At 39.4% G+C, this 17597-nt stretch overlaps 1 protein-coding gene across 1 annotated transcript in view; it reads right to left on the bottom strand.

Annotated features, from left to right (window-relative positions):
• The window catches only part of LOC104547444 (thyrotropin receptor-like), a gene marked incomplete at its 3' end in the record, with an annotated part of 35732 nt that extends 18852 nt beyond the window's left edge, over positions 1-16880 (bottom strand). The window contains exon 1 of the mRNA XM_010193131.1: positions 16711-16880. Within this exon, the coding sequence (XP_010191433.1) occupies positions 16711-16880 (170 nt within the window). The remainder of the gene's footprint in view (positions 1-16710) is intronic.
• Between the last annotated feature and the right edge of the window lie 717 nt (positions 16881-17597).

The following is a 17597-nucleotide window of genomic DNA, read 5'->3' as shown; positions in this document are numbered from 1 at the left end:
GCTGGGGCTCTTGAGCTTGGAGCAGAGCAGACTGAGGGGTGCCCTCATTCCTGGGGATCCATTGGGAAAGGGCAGTGTCAGGAGGAAGGAGCCAGGCTCTGCTCTGGGATGGCCAATGCCAGGACAAGGGGCAATGGTCCCCAGCTGGAGCACAGGAGGTTCAAGCTGAAGAGAAGGAAAAGCTTTGTGAGTGTGAGGGTTATGGAGCATGGCCCAGGCTGCCCAGAGAGGTTGTGGAGTCTCCTTGTGTGGAGACACCCAAAGCCCTGGCCGTGTTCCTGTGTGACTGCTCTGGTGATCCTGCTGTGGCAGGGGTTGCACTGGGGGAGCTTTCCAGATCCCTTCCAACTCCTGACATGCTGGGATTCTGTGATTCCCTTGGATGAATACAAGGCTTGATGGTTCTTTCTTCCCCTTTCTGTCTCCTGGACATTGAATCCACTGGCTTGATCCCGGTGGTGCCAAGGTCCCTTTCTGGGGACCACTGCTGCACCCAGACCCACAGAAACCCTCAGTAACAAGGAACTTGACCTCATGCTCCAGTAAATGGCAGAGGAGGAAACCCTTGGTGCTCAGCTGCAGCCCATCTGCAGCAACCCCTGCAGGTACTTCCCAGCTCTACATGAGGAAGCAAAACGTTGGCTGTGCCAGCGCTGAGAGAACATCATCTTTTAGCAGGAGCTGGGGGCAAATAGTCAATGGAAAATCCAAGTGAAAATAACCTGCTCCTCACAGATAGTTTCACATTTTCTCTATTAAGAAACATATAAATATGTCTAACCATGCATGATTTTAACAACATCCTCAGCAGTATCTGTGATATTACTTCAGTAAGATAGATTAAGGAATTAAATATAAATTTTACATACTTAGTCTATTTTAAAACATATTTGTTTTATGTCTGTCTACAAAAAGTAAGTAAATAAGGATCATCTGAAGAATTTCAGATTAAAATGACATGATTTATAATTTGAATGGTGGCAAACATAGCAAGAAGTATTTTAATTAACTATTCTCCACAAAGAAAGGATAAAAATATTGACCATAGGTGAAACAAAGCAAGAAACTTCACATACTAACTTCATATTTCTGAGAAAATTATAACAGGCAATGACCTCTCAGCTTTTATACAGGAGAAATAACCACGGCAACTAAGATAATGGCTAGCTAAACAATTACTGACACATTAACTTCTAGCTTTTTACTCTCAACTAAACCAAACACAAACTAAACACGCTTAAGAATAAGTATTTATTTTGATTATTCTGAACTAGATTCAGTGGTGCAAAAACAGCGCCAAAAAGGCATTTCACATAATGAAATGCATGCTGAGCTTACCAGAAGATGATTTCCATCTAGTGTCTAATGCTGGTATTTCCAGCGTGGTAAGAGCGAGAGGAAAACTCACACAGCAAAGTAACGCTCAAAGTAGGAAATCGCTTCTGAATATACTGAAAGACTACATAGCTCCTTCCCCACAGTTAACCAGCAGCCCAAAAGGATAACATGAAGTATACATTAAAACTAGCTCAGCCCTAAGAATTTAAAGAAATACTAGAGCCTTTCAAAAGGAAAGTGTGCAGGTCAGCATTTGGGACAATTCTGTATTGAAAGTTAATTCCTAACACTAACATATCCTCTTGCAACACACTGAGGTGGTGCACATGGACACTGTCAGACTGACAGGCGAGAATTCAGGTTGGTTATTTGCTAATATATCGCAAACAGAAAACACCAGTCCACAATGTCGGAGCCTATTCTTGCTCAGTTTGTGATCACCCACTGCTTCTTGCTGGATTGGAGCAAGAAATGAAGACTTTCCAGGAAGCACTGGTCCTACTGAATGTTACCTTCCATTTACCAGCAAATCAGTGAGTTGTTAATGTCATTTAATCGGTGTCTGAACTGTCGGTGCTGAAGCAAGCATGGCATTTAAATACCTACAGGGCAGAGGTATTTAATCCTGAGCAGCTGCAAACTGCAAAAACCACAGCAAAAATGAATCCTGTGAGGAACTGCACTAACACCGAGAGTTGGTGAAAGACACTGGCTGAGCAGCTAAAATGTATCAAGTAACACTAAAATCTGAATAAAAAAAACCCAAATAGGAAACTTAATTTACTGTTTTGCTTAGTAAGAATTGCAATGCTAAAGATGATACAAATACAAACTACAGACTTATTTCCTGCGTGTTATGGTAAGACACTCACAGTGAAGATAACACTTCATTGTGCATTAGGAAACTTCTGCAGAAGATTTAATTAAAATAATAGCCTTGCAATGACACAGCTGTGAATCCTAAGAAATGGCAAGAGACCGCTTTGCTAATTTTAAAGTTGCATTTTAAACACTTGACCACTGAACTGGCTCTGTCACGAAATCACTTGCCACGTTTTTTCCAAATTTGTTTTTTGACTACAAAATATACTCTCAGAAAAAGCAGCAAAGGCCAATACAGTGTAAAGACTTCAAGGGAAAATACTGGGTTTTAAAATGGTGATAAGTCACACTTCAACTTAAAGCTGATCTCTGTAAAAATCATACACAACTGCCCCACGCATTGGTAAGGTCTTTTTTAGGCCTTTGTATTTAACATTTGAAGGATACAAGTTATTTTCTCTCTTGATGTTTGCCTTTCTGTATAAACACGAGGACTATTGGTCAACCGTCCTCCTTTTAAAGATGTTTTAAATATTTCCTCCTTATCCAAGGCAAAGTTGAATAGACAACAAAGTTGAAAAGACAATAATCAGTATGTGAAAAAATCAATGAAAACAATACCCATGAGCTAAATAACTGGGGTTATTTTTGGGGAAATGCATTTCCAAGGCATACAAACACACCCATAAAATGAATTCTGAACAAAACCGGGAGCTACCTTTGAAATTTTCAGTTCATATCAGTTCAAGATATCTCTCACATTCCTCAAAGGAATTTGTGAGTGCACCTCACTGTACACAAGGACCATAAATGCAGTGTAAAACTGCTGTTTCTGCACCAAACGAAGGAAGTGGAAGTCAGGTTAAGTACATGACAAGACATAACGTGTAAATATCAAACACAGGCATGCAACCTATTCAGTGGCCACATTTCTCATAACTGGAAGATTTTTCCTTAACCTTTGGCAATATCTGGATATCCTGTAGATAATAATATGAAACAGCTACGCTTTTGGAAAAAATGTCTTAGCTGTAACCGGTTTATTTTCCAAACAATACTGAGTTGTTTTCATTTGTAAAAGGACTTATTTGTGAAGGTAAAACTAGTTCTGAGCTTTCTTAAAGAAGTAACTACTTTGTTATTGAAGATCATTATACTTCATAAATCTGTTAAAATATATTATCGAGTGCCTTTCAGGTAATCATTTCAATACATGCTGCCACATAAAAAGCTTCCAAGATGCTGCACGTTACAAAAATCTGTACTTTAAAAATTTCCTTTCAGATCTGATGCGTGTTACTCTATTTACCTACATATTTTGTTTGAAAAGGCATGGTTTTACTTCTGTAACCCTGCTGTCTTCATGAAAGTAACTAAGTATGGTAACTTTGCACTTGACATACAATAGGTACAAAACATTAGTATGTATTATCCTCACAGTTAAAGTGAAATGATTTGTTCATAACCACCAGTGAGCCATAGAAAAAACACTTCTAAAGGTGCTTGAAGTTATTTACAAACTACGTATGGCTTTACTGTACATACACACAACAACCCAGTGACGTGACCAGATAGAGAACAGGAACGTGTGACAGCTGGGGACCAGAAAGACTATTGAAGATCAAATTAATGTTGTGGGAATATTTGAAAAAATACAAAATTTTACAATAAATTATTTTTTTTACCAGTAGCATTTCCTATACCTTTACAGCATTTAAAATTCCTGTCACGGCACAAAAACCCGGCCAGTGCTAGGAACTGTCCAAGTGCAAAACAAAAAAGCCCTTCCCAGTAGAGACAAGCACACTTCAGTGTGCTCTAGCCACACACACAGCTCACTCGACAGAAAAACAGAGGGGCTGCAAATAGTTCTCTTACCAATGCTAAGAAGAGGTTCACGTAAATGAGAATACCACATATTGTCACAAAAGGCAATGGTGATATGGCAGTAGGAACTATTTTTTTACCTTTTCCTCATCATTTGATCAACTGAATCATAAAATTGTGTTTTACACCAGAGTTCAGAAACTCTGGTTTAGGAGATTTCAATGGTCATCTACCAGACTGAATCTGTAAGTGTTCCAGTTCACTGGAAATTGAATTGCTACTGCAGTCAGTTTTCATTACGTTGTTTTCTTTTGACATTAAATTTCCAACCCATTCCACTTGAGAAGCACGCAGTAGCCTTGTCCTGAATTGAGAAGCAGAGTTTATTGATATAACTGCAAGAGGAAAGAAAAAGGTTAAATTTTACAAAATATTGTAACTACTAAGCAATGGTTTATGGAGTGTTTTGCAAAAAACTAATGGTTATATATCTTCTGCCTTCAGCAACAACTGTGATGGAATAATTTCACGTCACACATAGTATAGATGGACTACTGTCAAATACTGCTCTGCCAAAATAAAGACGGGTACAGTTCCTCAAAAACTTCAAACATGTGCTTTTGTATTCTGCTGGACTCAGCCCTTACACATCCTCATGTTCACAGGATACACATTAAGGAGTGTCAAAAACCCTAGCAAACTTAGCTGTGAAGCTGTTAATGGCAAAGCAGTTTGTTGGCCACACTTTGGTGCCTCTTAAGGGGTCGTGTTGGGGTTTAACCCCAGGCAGTATCCAAGCACCACACAGCCATTCACTCACTTGCCCGCCCTCCCAGAGGAATGGGAGGCAGAATTGGAGGAAAAAAAACTTGGGGGTTGAGATAAGAACACTTGAATGATTGAAAGAAAATAATAATAATAAAATAGTAATAGTAACAGTAACAGTAACAGTAATGTATAATGAAGAGGAAAAAAAGAAGAGACAAACCTAGAGGTTTGATACGACTGCCCACTGGCCAACTCCCCTCAACTTATATACTGAGTACGATGTCTTATGGCTTGGGATATCCCTCTGGCCAGTTTGGGCCAGCTGTCCTGGCTGTACCCTGACAAGGCCAGTATGAGAAACTGCAAAGGTCCTTGGCTTAATGTAAGCATCCCTTGGCAACAACTAAAACACCAGTGTGTTATCAATAGTATTCTCAGCACCAATCCAAAATATAGCCTTATACTAGCTACTGTGAAGAAAATTAACTCTAGCCTAGCCAAAACCAGCACAGGTAGCCAAAATTTTAAAGAGCAGAAAAAGTATCTTTTTTACTTAGGAATTAAAAATGGTTCCACCTGCAAAAACCCCAATTTTTGTCAACAGCTTCTATTCTATTCAAGATTCTGCAATCCAGCCAGTGCCCATTGCCCCTTGTTAATGGAAAACAATGATACCCAGGATTTTGCAAAATTCAACACTACAGACTCAAGTAGAAGCAATGATAGCACCTACAGTGAATGCTTTACAAGTTAAAGCTCAACATAGATAACAGGCTGCTGACATATGCTAAAATAAGACTAGTTCTCACACTAGTGAGTGTGATCTTCCTGGATCTAAAGAAAGTATCATAGAGCAATTTTATGGAAGTCTTCTGAACTTGTTTAGAACTAAAAACAAATGCACCAAAGTAAATAGCAATTACCTCTAGTATATCCCAATATTTTAAATGGCAATATTTAAGAAGAAAGGTTGAGTCACACAGCTCAGAAAGTTTGAGCTATTTTCTCTCATGGATAAGGAGATACTTAAATATAGAGACTGAAGAGCCAGTACACGTAATTGAAACGAAACCTAACACTATAACTTAGCATGTTAACTGTATAACTATGTGTAAGAGTTAACTATGTAGATAGCACAGTGTGAAAACTCTTTTAGGGCTATCTGTCAGCCACAGGCAGTAAGACAGACCTTAAAGAGATTGTCTCTTACGCTTCTTACTCCTATTATTTTCTTTCTTCTATACCTTTCACTGGATCCCTAGATTTCTCCACTTTGTGTTTATGTCTTTAGCATAATGGCAAACATTTCTGGATTCAAGACTACTGAAGATTTCAGTTGTCTCTTCTTCCGTAGAAATAGCATGGACTTCTCTTCTGGTTTTGCCTCCTAGCCCTGGTATCTAAGAGGGAGCCCCATGGGTGAAACAGTATTTCATACCTAGATTAATTTCTGCAAACTACTAACAAAAATAATACTTTCCTTAAAACACTGGCATACTTTCAGTATGATCCATTCTAAAGGTCTTATTGGTCTCAGCTTGTACCTAAATGTTCTTTAAAGATCACAGATCACACTGTGATCTTTAAAGTTCACTTTAAAGTTCACAGATCACACATTTATTCTGGTTAACTAATTCTGGGGAGATCTACCTGGCAGGACATGGTCCCACTGCTGGCCACCCTTCCCAAATGGGCCCACTACCTCGCTCCATCTGCACTGGAGCAACATGTGCTCTGAATGTGATAGAGAAGCACCGTGTTTCTGAAATATCAAGCTAAGAGTCAATTAATGGCTGCAAAGAAAGTTCAAACGGTACTGTGAAATTTCAGAAAACAGCAGACAGAAGAGGTTCATTTCCTACGGGGAAAGAGAGTAAGAGCAGGCTGTAATTGCTGGCTACTATTGTTTCTAATCCGAGGACCACTAAATGCCTCTAATTGCTGCCAGCTGCTCAGCAGAGGTCAAAAAGGCAAACTGAATGTTAGGAAGTACTAAGACAGAAATATAAAAGACAATAAAGAAAATTGCTTTGCCACTCTATTGATCCTGATGTTGCCTAACTGGAGAGGTCACGTATATAGCACCTGCAAAAGGATGTTCAAAGGTACAGAATGACTTCTGGTCCCATAAATTTCCCTATGTCCAGTACACTGCAGTGCTGCTTTAGTCTATCACCTTCTCCAGGTGCAGGTAATGCTGCATTTCCTCAGGCTGTGCTGAGGTGGAGGGACCCAGGAGACCTGGGAGCAGGCAAGAAAAAAGCAGTGCAAAGAAGGCATTGAGGCCCTTCCCATGACCTTTGTCACCAGGTCCCTTGCCCTACTGAGCAGCGGGCCCACAGTTTCCTTGGTTTTCCTTTATGTTGGCCATGCAATTACAGAAGTCCCTCCTGTTACCCTCCATATCCCTTACTAGGAGAGTTTTGGTTCTCCTAATTTGATCTCCATATATAAGAATATTAATACACTGTACCCCGGGCATTGGCTTTTGGTCAGTGTTCAGGACAGGATCTTGGGCGAGATGGAGATTTCTTTATGACCCAGTACAATAATTGTTAAGTTTTTACGTTCCCAAACGCTCCAAAGAGTTAGTACACACACTTGTCCCCTAGGAACTAATGTAAGTAAGCTGCTTTCAACTCAGACTCATTAGTTAGAAAGGAAATGCCCAACAAAATAGTTCACAAAATTAATTAAACATTGAAAATGTTAAAAAATGCACTTTCCCCCTTTCTTATTTAATTAGGAAGTTTCCACAAATGGTTAATACAAACTAGGACTACATGAAATCTTCCTACATCTCTGTAATGGTGAAATTCCTCTCCCTTCCTCCACAAGGACAGATGCAAGCCAGGAAAAAGGGAAGTCTGTTATAACAGGAGAGTGAACAAAGGTTAAAAAATAAAAGTCTAGAACTTAACACAGCCATTAGAAAAATAATTCTATTAATCATGACTCTGAGCATTAGCTTTTTACTGGTGTTCAGGAAGAAATGTTGATACCATAGATCCTCAAGTGGAGAACGTTCACCTTTTCCACCGAAATGACGTATTCTTTTTCTACCTAGCCCTTCTTTCTTGCCATTTGCATATGATTACAGCATTTTTTCAGCTTTTTTTGGTTCATTTTCTTGATTTCTGTATGAGTCAGACATAAGGATTAAAAGGTAGTTACAGTAGAGGCCATTCTCAGAGACTGTGGATATGTTACAGTAGGTCATATTTCCACTACAGACCACATGAAGCACGTGCCTTTAAAGAAGTCTTTGTATGTTTATTTGGGAATAAGGAGGGAATTTGGTTGGAATCTGACTAGCTAAGCAGTGATTATAGAACAGCATGCTTTAGTTAATAATTTTCTTTACGTTTTGAATGTACATTAAGAAATTTCCTGCAATTCCATTCGAACCAAAAAATGACATCTGGTTTTGTGAGACAAAGACAGTCTGAGATCATCTGTGACAGAAAGGCAATGGGCTTTAAAGACCTCAAGGCCTTTATAAAAGGTCAAGAGAGACTTTAAAATTCATAAAGATCTGAAACCTACATTTTTGTACACATGACAAACAATAAAAACACATAGGAAAATGTCTTTCATTTATAAATTGCAATAGTGGCAGAGCCCTACCTTAGGGAGCAAATCGACAGCCCTATTCCAGAAATGTGCGTTTACTATAGACCCTTTCTACTGCCTTCCTGATGCCCATGTGTGTCTATGTCTATCTGCAGTCCTACATTACTTTTGGAGGCAAGAACCATCTACATCCCATCCCTGCGCAATGCCCACAGTTACAGGGTTTTGGTCCACGAATGACAGTAATACAGATAACGAATGAAATAATGAATGCAATTTGTTTGATTTTTCCTATTTGAGGAGTGTAAGGAATGAGGTGAAGCTGACGTGTGGTGATGACAATGCAAGTTAAATACAGGTGAATATGAGAAATGCAACTGGAATGCAAATGGATGTTCAAAATGTAACCTCTTTTAAAAGGGGCAACCTTCCAAAGATTTTTTCCTGCCTGTCAGATTGTTTAAAACCCTCAGTGAAGGACGAGGGAAACTAATAAATGCTGGTATGGAAACCTGGTCAGCATCCATGACATTTTTATTACCAGTAACGAAAGCAATGGTGCACCAGCTGGTGTTTCAGATTGTACAACACTTCAAGTGTAGGACTAAAATCTTAGATAAACTGCTCAAGACAGTGGACATGGTACTGCAATACTGTGATAAGGCTCATAATACCCAAGTAAACTGATCTAGGTTTTGAGGATGATCCAAGAGAGCCCACTCAGCAGTTTCTAAGGTAATAGGTTTATTTGTATCTATGCTTAGATCTTCTTTAAGAAATAGTTTTCGCTGTTACCTCCCAGCATGTATAAATGTTTATGTAAGGATTTTACTTATTAAAAATAAATTTATGGAATTATCTCCTCCTGAGAGAGACACTTCAATATACGAGGAAAATTTACTACTTCTTTAGGGGGGAAAAATAATAAATCCAGCTAATTTCCAAGATTGTGACAGTTCGGATAAATACACTCCAAAGAAATCATTGGTTCAAAATAGGAAACAAAGGAGAAGAGTAAATGAAGTTCCACCAGAATCTGTGAAAGGATTTAGGCTGTTGAATACACATTCATAAATGACCTGGAAAAGAGGCGTAAACAGTAAGGTAACAATGCTTACTTATAATAATTTATTCTGATATTATAATTACTTATTAAGGCAGAAATGCTAAGAGCTGACTGATGAATTTCAGAAGGCTCTTACAGGACTGAGTGGCTGAAAAATAAAATGGTAACTGACATTTGGTGTCAATACACGTAGACGATTCACAGGGGGAAAGCATACATAGATACATATGTTAAAAATGAGCTCTGAGTTCTGAGCTCATCGTTTTCACTCGGGAGCAGATCTTAGCATGATGTTAGATCTTGGCATTAGTTCCATGAAAACACGGATTCAGTGCCTAGGAACAATAAAAAAAAATCCCCAAATCAAATATTAGAAAGTACTGGGAAAGGAACAGATAAGATACTTTTTGCCACTGTATAAATATAGGGTTTGTGTGCACCTTGAATACCTTGTGGTGTGCTGGTATTGTCACCTGAAGAAGAGTATTTACTTAGGAATGGAAGAAATTGAGAAATGGAGGTCTTTGCTCAAAAAGTTTTTAATAAAGCATATAAGTCATTCAGTTCTAATGCTTGTAGTTTAAGGAGGAGGTAAAAATGTCATCGACAGTTCAGAAAGGAATCACAGGTTTAAATAAAGTATTGAAAAATATGCCTTACAGTGGAATTCACCAGGATCGTTACTTGTTCATTTTATCTAATAAAAAAGGAGCAACTTGATCATAACGTTAACTGTGAGAATGTGGGGTGCTTTGATCTGACAGGTAAACACCCCACAAAATCTAGTGGCATAAAGTCACAGTTGCCTGGATTTCATCTTGGCAGTTGGGATTTATCCCAGCTATTTACTCCAGGATAGCTCTGGCTCTTTCCTTATGTGCAGTTCAGAGGATCACAATTAGATGCTTGAATTTCTTGGAATCAATGCAGAGAGTGGCAATTCAAAGGGCATAAAGTCAGTGCCTACGTACATTTCCCTACTTTGTACTGCACAGCAGCAGCCACAAACACAGACAGAAAGGAAAGATGATTGAGCATTTGAACAAATTCTTAACAGTTCAACGTGTACGTGTTTAACATTATTTTTAAACCAACAATATATGATTTTTCTACCAAAATAAATAGAAAAGGAGGAGCTCCAATTAACCACACCTGTTGGGAAGTTTTATGCTTTCCATCATCTAGAACGTCAGACTAGATGTTCCCACTTGGCCTTCAAATCTATGCCTCTGCAACATATTAAGAAGGGAAAACAAATGAAGTTCACAAACAAGCACCTAGCATTTTATCAGCATGTTTTAACATGGGAGTGTTCACAGGGTTTACTTAAGGAGTTTAAACACAGGTTTACTTAAACAGTTCTTAGAAAGCAAACACTCCTTTTCCCTAAAGTTAAATGGCAGTAGATCGTAAGCTATTCATGACCCAATTATTTTTTTACAATGTAATTAACACAGCAACTTACTGAGATGTTAAGAGGCCAGTTTCCAAAAGATACAAGCAAAAACCTATATTATTCATCTTTATGAAGCCGAGATGGTAAACTATAGGTTTTAGTCTTCCTGTAATGGATCTGTGTAATTCCCACTCACTCAAAGGGAACAGTAAGATTTTTGTCTTTTCGCCTGCCAGTAATAGCTGGTGGCAGGCTATTGAGGAGAAATAGCAGGATATAAAAATGGCATGTATTGATGGCAGCTCACCCACCAAGACCACAGCGTATCTATGTACCAGACCACCCAGATTAGAAGAAACTAGGAACAGCCTCAAAGAGGGAGCAGCCTACACCCAGACTGTGTTGGATGTTTCATTTCCAAGATCTTTTGATGAATTCCCTGTATTCTGATAATTAAGAGTTTGCTACCACCTTTTTCTCTCCTTCCTTAAGCCTGCTGTCAATCCATAAATCAGCTTTCTTTCCTCTGTCTAACACCTAATTTGTCTCAAGTCTTTCCTAAGGTCTTTCCTGATTTTTTTTTGAAAATGCAAGTCCAAATGTTTGAATTGATCATTGAATTAGTTTCAGTGTATCCACATGTTTCTGATTCCTTGGAAGAACTAGCGCATATATTGCGAGGCAAGCTTTCCCTATATGTAAACCATAATGATTCTTTCCTATTTTTCACAGTCTTCCAAAGACAGGCCTACAACCATTTACTTCCCAAGACATTCCCCAAAGCCCCATTTTTTTTGGAAGAATCATGCTTTTTGCTTTACCTGTGACCTTGCATTCCTCTGTCACGACAGCTGATTTAAACAGCAAGTTACAGACTCCAGCAAGCAATGCAGAAATCAAATATTTTGTCTTTGCAACTCTTACACGGGTACCATCTGGCTCAGAGGATCTAATTCTATTCCATTTTTCAATTCATTTCAAACAAGCTTCATATGGACACCAGTTTGATAGAAGCTCTTATCCTCTTTGGTGTTTTAAAGACTACACTGAGTTTTTATGATATTCTAAGTTTCTCTTATATTTTTGTGCTGTATTTCTTCAAGTTCCCCAAAATGTCCTGATTTGGACATGAAGGATGTCTAATAGCTTCCTTCAGTCGGCTGTTTAACCATGTCAGTGTTTTCCTGTTCTTTTAGATTCTCAGTACTTCATCATTAAAATAGGGATAATAATTATGTGCTTATGTTGCAAGGTCATTTATGAAGATGTATTTATGAGGCTCCATAATTAATTCTGAAGTAATGAAGTCTATAAAAAGATTATGGACTTGAACTCAGAATATCTCTGAATTTCAGACATTTCCTAAGACAAAGATTTTGGGGAAAATATTTCAAATTAGTTTGATTTCTTTTCAATATAAAGTAGAGAAACCATCTCCTTCAGTTTTCCTTCTATCTTCTGTAAACTGAAAAAGCTCTAAACTATTCATTAAGTTTATGAAAAATGTGGATGTAAGTGATTCAGTTATCACAGGTAAAACCTAAATCCCTACATATTTTGTTCTCCAGTTCAAAATAACACTTTTAGCAGTAAGTATTAAGGAATATTTGACATATCATTGCTAGCCCTAAATATCATGTTGTAAATGTGTAAATTAGATCTCTTTCATCAAAAGCTGACAACAGCATGGGGAACGAAACAGACCAGCTGATTCACTACATCTTGTTATCCTGGTATCCACATGCCCACCCTTACCTACATAGTGAAAACAATATATGTTGGGGCTCCTTGTCCCTGAAGGGTGAGCTACCTTGCATTTATCAAAGAGCAATGTCCTACCTACGGCCAATGTCCTGGAGCAGATGCATAGCTTAATACCTCATGTAAAGTCTATATCCTTAAAGACTCTGCTCATCTTATGTCTATTTATCTGTTAGTTAGTTCCACTCTGCCCGTTAACTTCCTCTTGTCCAATTGCAACCAAATTTGACTGTGGTGATGTGAACCATTCAGCACTCACACAGCTCAGAACTCAGTATGTGCTGCCTTCTATCCAGTCATATATATATATACACATGTATATATATACACACACACACACACACACATATATATATGTATGTATGGGGTTTAGGCTGCTTTGAGTTTATAGGAGAGAACACAGGACACTACTGTTGGCTTGCTACAGACAGTATAGGGAGGAGATGAGAATATTGTCAGCAGGCTTAAGGGAAATAACATGGGCTTGAAAATGTGGTGCACACAAGCTGCTGATGGCAGGACAATGTGGCATTTTCAATAACAACAAAAATGAGTTCTTGCAACTTCTATTAAACTTGTGGAACTTATTGCCACGGGATATTATGTATATTGAAATGGGCTCAAGAAACAACTGAATGAGGCACAGAGATGAAACTCAAGAGACGCAGAACAATCCTTTGAGGGTTACTAAAATGACAAAACCACACCGAGTTTAGACACTTCCTGCAGGTAAAAATAATTGTAAGCTGAGACACTCTCCATGAGGAGTACCATGTATGACTTCTATATGCAGATACCCAAGGAAAATTAAGAGAAAGGAAATCCTGATGGGATTTTGTATTAGATGAGAGCCATTGGAATGATATGGTGTGGCTTTTCTTAAGTGGTGGAAAACTTAAATAAGGATATTGAGGATATTGGGGATGGAAAGGGGAGCTGAAATTCTTCTGAGTGAGTGAATGCAGGCAATTCAGAGCACAAATAAATGAGAAGCAAAACTTCTTTAATTTTAGTGCCATAGAAGAAAGAATTAAAAGCAACTGATAACAGATTCATAAAATGAAAAGGGTTGGTATCTGTGTTGAGATGATGCTGGGAATACCATCTGAATATTTCATCATAATGATGCCAGGAAAGGTATCACAATGCTTCAAGCCTTATGATGCTGAAGGGTTGGGACAGGGATCCCCTCGGCACTGCGCACATAATGTCACTGCCACAGCATGAATTGGGAATGGAGTCAAGGACAGGCAGGAGCAGAAGGAAAGGAGGGCCAGGCAGGAGTAAAATGGTCTGGGTGTTGGCTGTATAGAGAGAGGCATTAAGTTATTATAGACATGACAAAATTATTGATACCTAATTTCATCTTATTTAGTACTGTATTTCAATGTCCCTACCATAGCATGACAGGGGTATGTAATCCTTAACTTTAGGCAACAAGGCAAGCTTCGCTTGTAATACACAAAACCTTTTTCTCTTTACTCCACAAAACTTAAAAATTAAAAAAAAAATTGTACTGAAAGAAAGCATCTGTGAGAACAGTATCTGTGCCCTCAGCCATTCTGGATAAGCACCTGCATTAACTATATTTGGACAAATGCACTAAAACCAGTTTAAAACACACATGCTTTCCTGGCTGAGATTCACGACACTTCTCCATGAGAAGAGTTTGGAAATAAGCATTTTTTTGCAGTTTCTTATAAGCATGGCTTTTAAAAAAAACAAAGGCTTACGCCACTCAAAGGAGAGTAGAGAAATTAGAACAGTCCAAATTGAATAACTGGAATGAAACTTTAATTGGAGTTTCAAGGTCCTGAGTACTGAAAAAAGCTCATCATCTCCAAAAGCTGGCACAGTCTAGATTCACCAGTCTCTTAGCTTTACAAATCCTACAAAACTGAATAGCCACGTAAGAAAGTTTTAAAATCAGCACACCAGAGCAAAGTTACTTTACCTACAGTAACAAAGTTGCTGGATTTGGGGAAAATAGTAGAGTGTTTCAAAATATAAGGTGCAGATATGCACTCTACATATTACACTTCAAAAGAAGGGTTCTTTTGTTCTTAAGGTTAACAGAAACTTCAATTATTTTGGGATCTTTTATTCTCCAATTCGGAACCATTGCCAGTTGTAAGGCAGAAGGATGCAAAGCATGACGGAAGGAGGAGCACACACCTTTCAATCTCTCAGGAAAACCCTTTGTGTTATTTTATCCTCCATGTGTGGGTAAATCGATCTGCACCATCTGAAAGGATTCTGAATGAAAACCAGATACAAGGAACTGCTGTGACTCCCATTCAATGTATGGAGGCAAGGAAAGATTAAGTCACTTGACAAGAGCAAGCGACTACAGAATTAGATGCAGTCCACCAGACCTCAGCAATTCCAATAACACAGAATGAAAATATACACACTTTATGCAGGGAGAAAACTGCAAACAGAAGTAAAAAAGGCTAATTATTTTCTTTTTTGTGAGAAGAGCTGTGTTTTCCTTATTTCCTTGGAGAATTTTCCCATTTATTTTCAAATCAAACAGACTATACAGCACATGTTCAGCCTTTTCTACCACACACTATAAAATCCCAATTGTCATTACTTGGATTTTTCTCTTGTTTTACAATGACCGTGGCAGGGAGGACGCTTCTTGACAATTCTGCAAGGGTTACCCCAGTTGGTACAGAGGATTGAAATACACTCAAAAGAAACATAAAAACATTTCTCAATTGTTTCTGTTAATTACCTTGTCCATGGAAGTCAGATTTCCACTGGGTGTTTTTGGCTTGTGATCTTAGAGCTCCCACTGCTACAGGTGTTTAAAACACTGGAACTCCAGCAACCAAAGTGCTTGATTTGTGAAGCACCCAGAGGTACTTCTCAGCCATCATACCAGCATTTTTCAAGGAAAGTATCCAATTCCACAATGGGATCTCATTGTTTCTATTAACTATTTTAAATGCCTGTGTGAAGGCACATTTCTGCAGTAAACTGAAACCGCTTGATTTTCTAGCCTGTCATGGTGGATTCTGAAGAACACACTACATATTACACAGAGTAACATTACTGCAATGTCAAACTAAATGAACTGCGTATACAAAAGTGTAACAACCACACTAAAACCTGTATAATTTAAAACCTTATCAACTGAAATACTTGTGTAACTGCAGTCTAATAATAAAAAATTTAACATAAGTAACTTTTTCTCTGTCTTTTCAGGTAAGTGGTCCATTTGGTAAGCCTTTACTTTCAGGTGTTAAAGAGCCTTGAGAAGCCCATTCAAATAACTTCATGCTCATATTTTCAGTATATGTAAGTAAAGCCCCAAGAATCATTATCAAGACCTGTTTTTGTTTAAATTAACTGAGTTCAGATTTGTTTATTTTATCAGAAAGTAATTACTTCCAAATTAACCTTCCCATGGAGACTAAAAACATTTTGTGTCTTATGAGACAAAGTAAAAGATGCTTTAGTTACCGTTGACTGGTGCCATTTCAGTTTTCCTAGACTATTTATCTGATAAATCTCTATGGGGCTGACAGATACGACACAAGACACTCTTCCACACTGGCAGCAGGAACCCAGACAAGAGATCCTATGGTGCCTGTAATGGTACTAAACACTTAGATTCAGGTGTTTCAATCGCTCTATCACTTTGGCAAGCTCCAAATTTGCTGCTCTATCCCATACTCCACACTTTTGTTCATCTGAAGTACTTCATCACCCAGATGGTATACTGGGATTCTCGGTTCCCACGGACTCTTTTTGTCGGGTCTTGGCAAAGAAGCTGAAAGCGCACAGAACCTTTCATGGAGCTGTTTGTGAGGTGGCACATCCAATTCCTATTCTTTTTTAATTACAAAACTGTGTTTGATCTATCATTCCCTCCTCTTTCCTCCTAGGCACATGCCACACAGAATGCAGCTTTCTGCTCAGTCTGATTTTCCCCTATCCTACCCAGAACTTTTAAAGCGCAACAGACAATCATCTCTTCACATCTCAGAGGTTTGTGACATAGTCTGCACACTGTTCCTGCTACACCGTACTCCCCTCCTTCACCACTTCCCTCCCTTATCTCACAGGGCATTAGCTCAGAGCATCTCCCGATTGCAAAATGTGAATACAACCGGCAGCTGACTCCCCTAAACCATCCCAATGTACTCACAGGGTCTGTGTATCCTCCGGAAGGCTGGGAATGAAGTGGATGTCCCTGCAAGTGATTTTGTAGTCATCCCAGTCGGAACACTCGCAAAAGGCTGAAGGACACCTCTCTGTGCCCTGGCTGCACAGCACCAGCACCAGCAGCAACTGGAAGGCGACCGGGAGGCACAGCATCTTGCGCCGTCCGCTCCCGCTCTGCCCCTCACTTCTCCGAGGGGAAGTGAGGAGACACCAGAGCTGCAAGGGCAGACGGCGCTGCCCCGCCGGGAGAAGCCGCTCGGGAAAGGCGGCACCTTTGCTGGACAACGCCGCCTCCTCCCTCCCTCAGCGGGGACCGGAGAGGTCTCGGCAAACCCTGCGCGCCCTCTCCTGCGGGCAGGCTCCATCTCCTTGCCCTGGCCCCCTTGCCCACTTTGCCGCCGTCCCTCCCTGCCGCTCCCCGTCCCACAAGGACCTGGCTCCCCCGCTCCTCGGCACCTCTCCCGCGGGGTCCCCCGGGCGGGACGAGCCCTCCGAGCCGTTTTTAAAGGCGGCAGCGCTGCGCTTTAGCCCGAACGTTTCTTGGAGTATCTTTGGAGAAGAGAGGAGGAAAGGGGCTGTGTGAGCGCAATAGCAACTCACCTCTAAAGGCAGTGAAGTTCAAACAGCTCTTCACACCGAGTGAAAATTCACCGCCTGCAAAGTAGATATGCACCAAACGTAAAGGAGTTTTAAAAAAGCACTGAAAATTCAAACGAGGGATTTTAAAAAGAGACCAAAATGAAGAGCAGAGTAACATTTTCCACACAATCAGAAAAGATAAAATCCTTTCACCAAAGAAAAAAAAAGAGGAATAAAAAACTACCTTGAGAGAAATAAGGTGGAATTATTGCCACTTGAAGTAGCAACCTA

Source organism: Mesitornis unicolor, unplaced genomic scaffold, assembly GCF_000695765.1.
Source record: "Mesitornis unicolor isolate BGI_N332 unplaced genomic scaffold, ASM69576v1 scaffold511, whole genome shotgun sequence".
Lineage (NCBI taxonomy): Eukaryota > Metazoa > Chordata > Aves > Mesitornithiformes > Mesitornithidae > Mesitornis > Mesitornis unicolor.
This window is presented reverse-complemented; position numbering and strand designations above follow the sequence as displayed.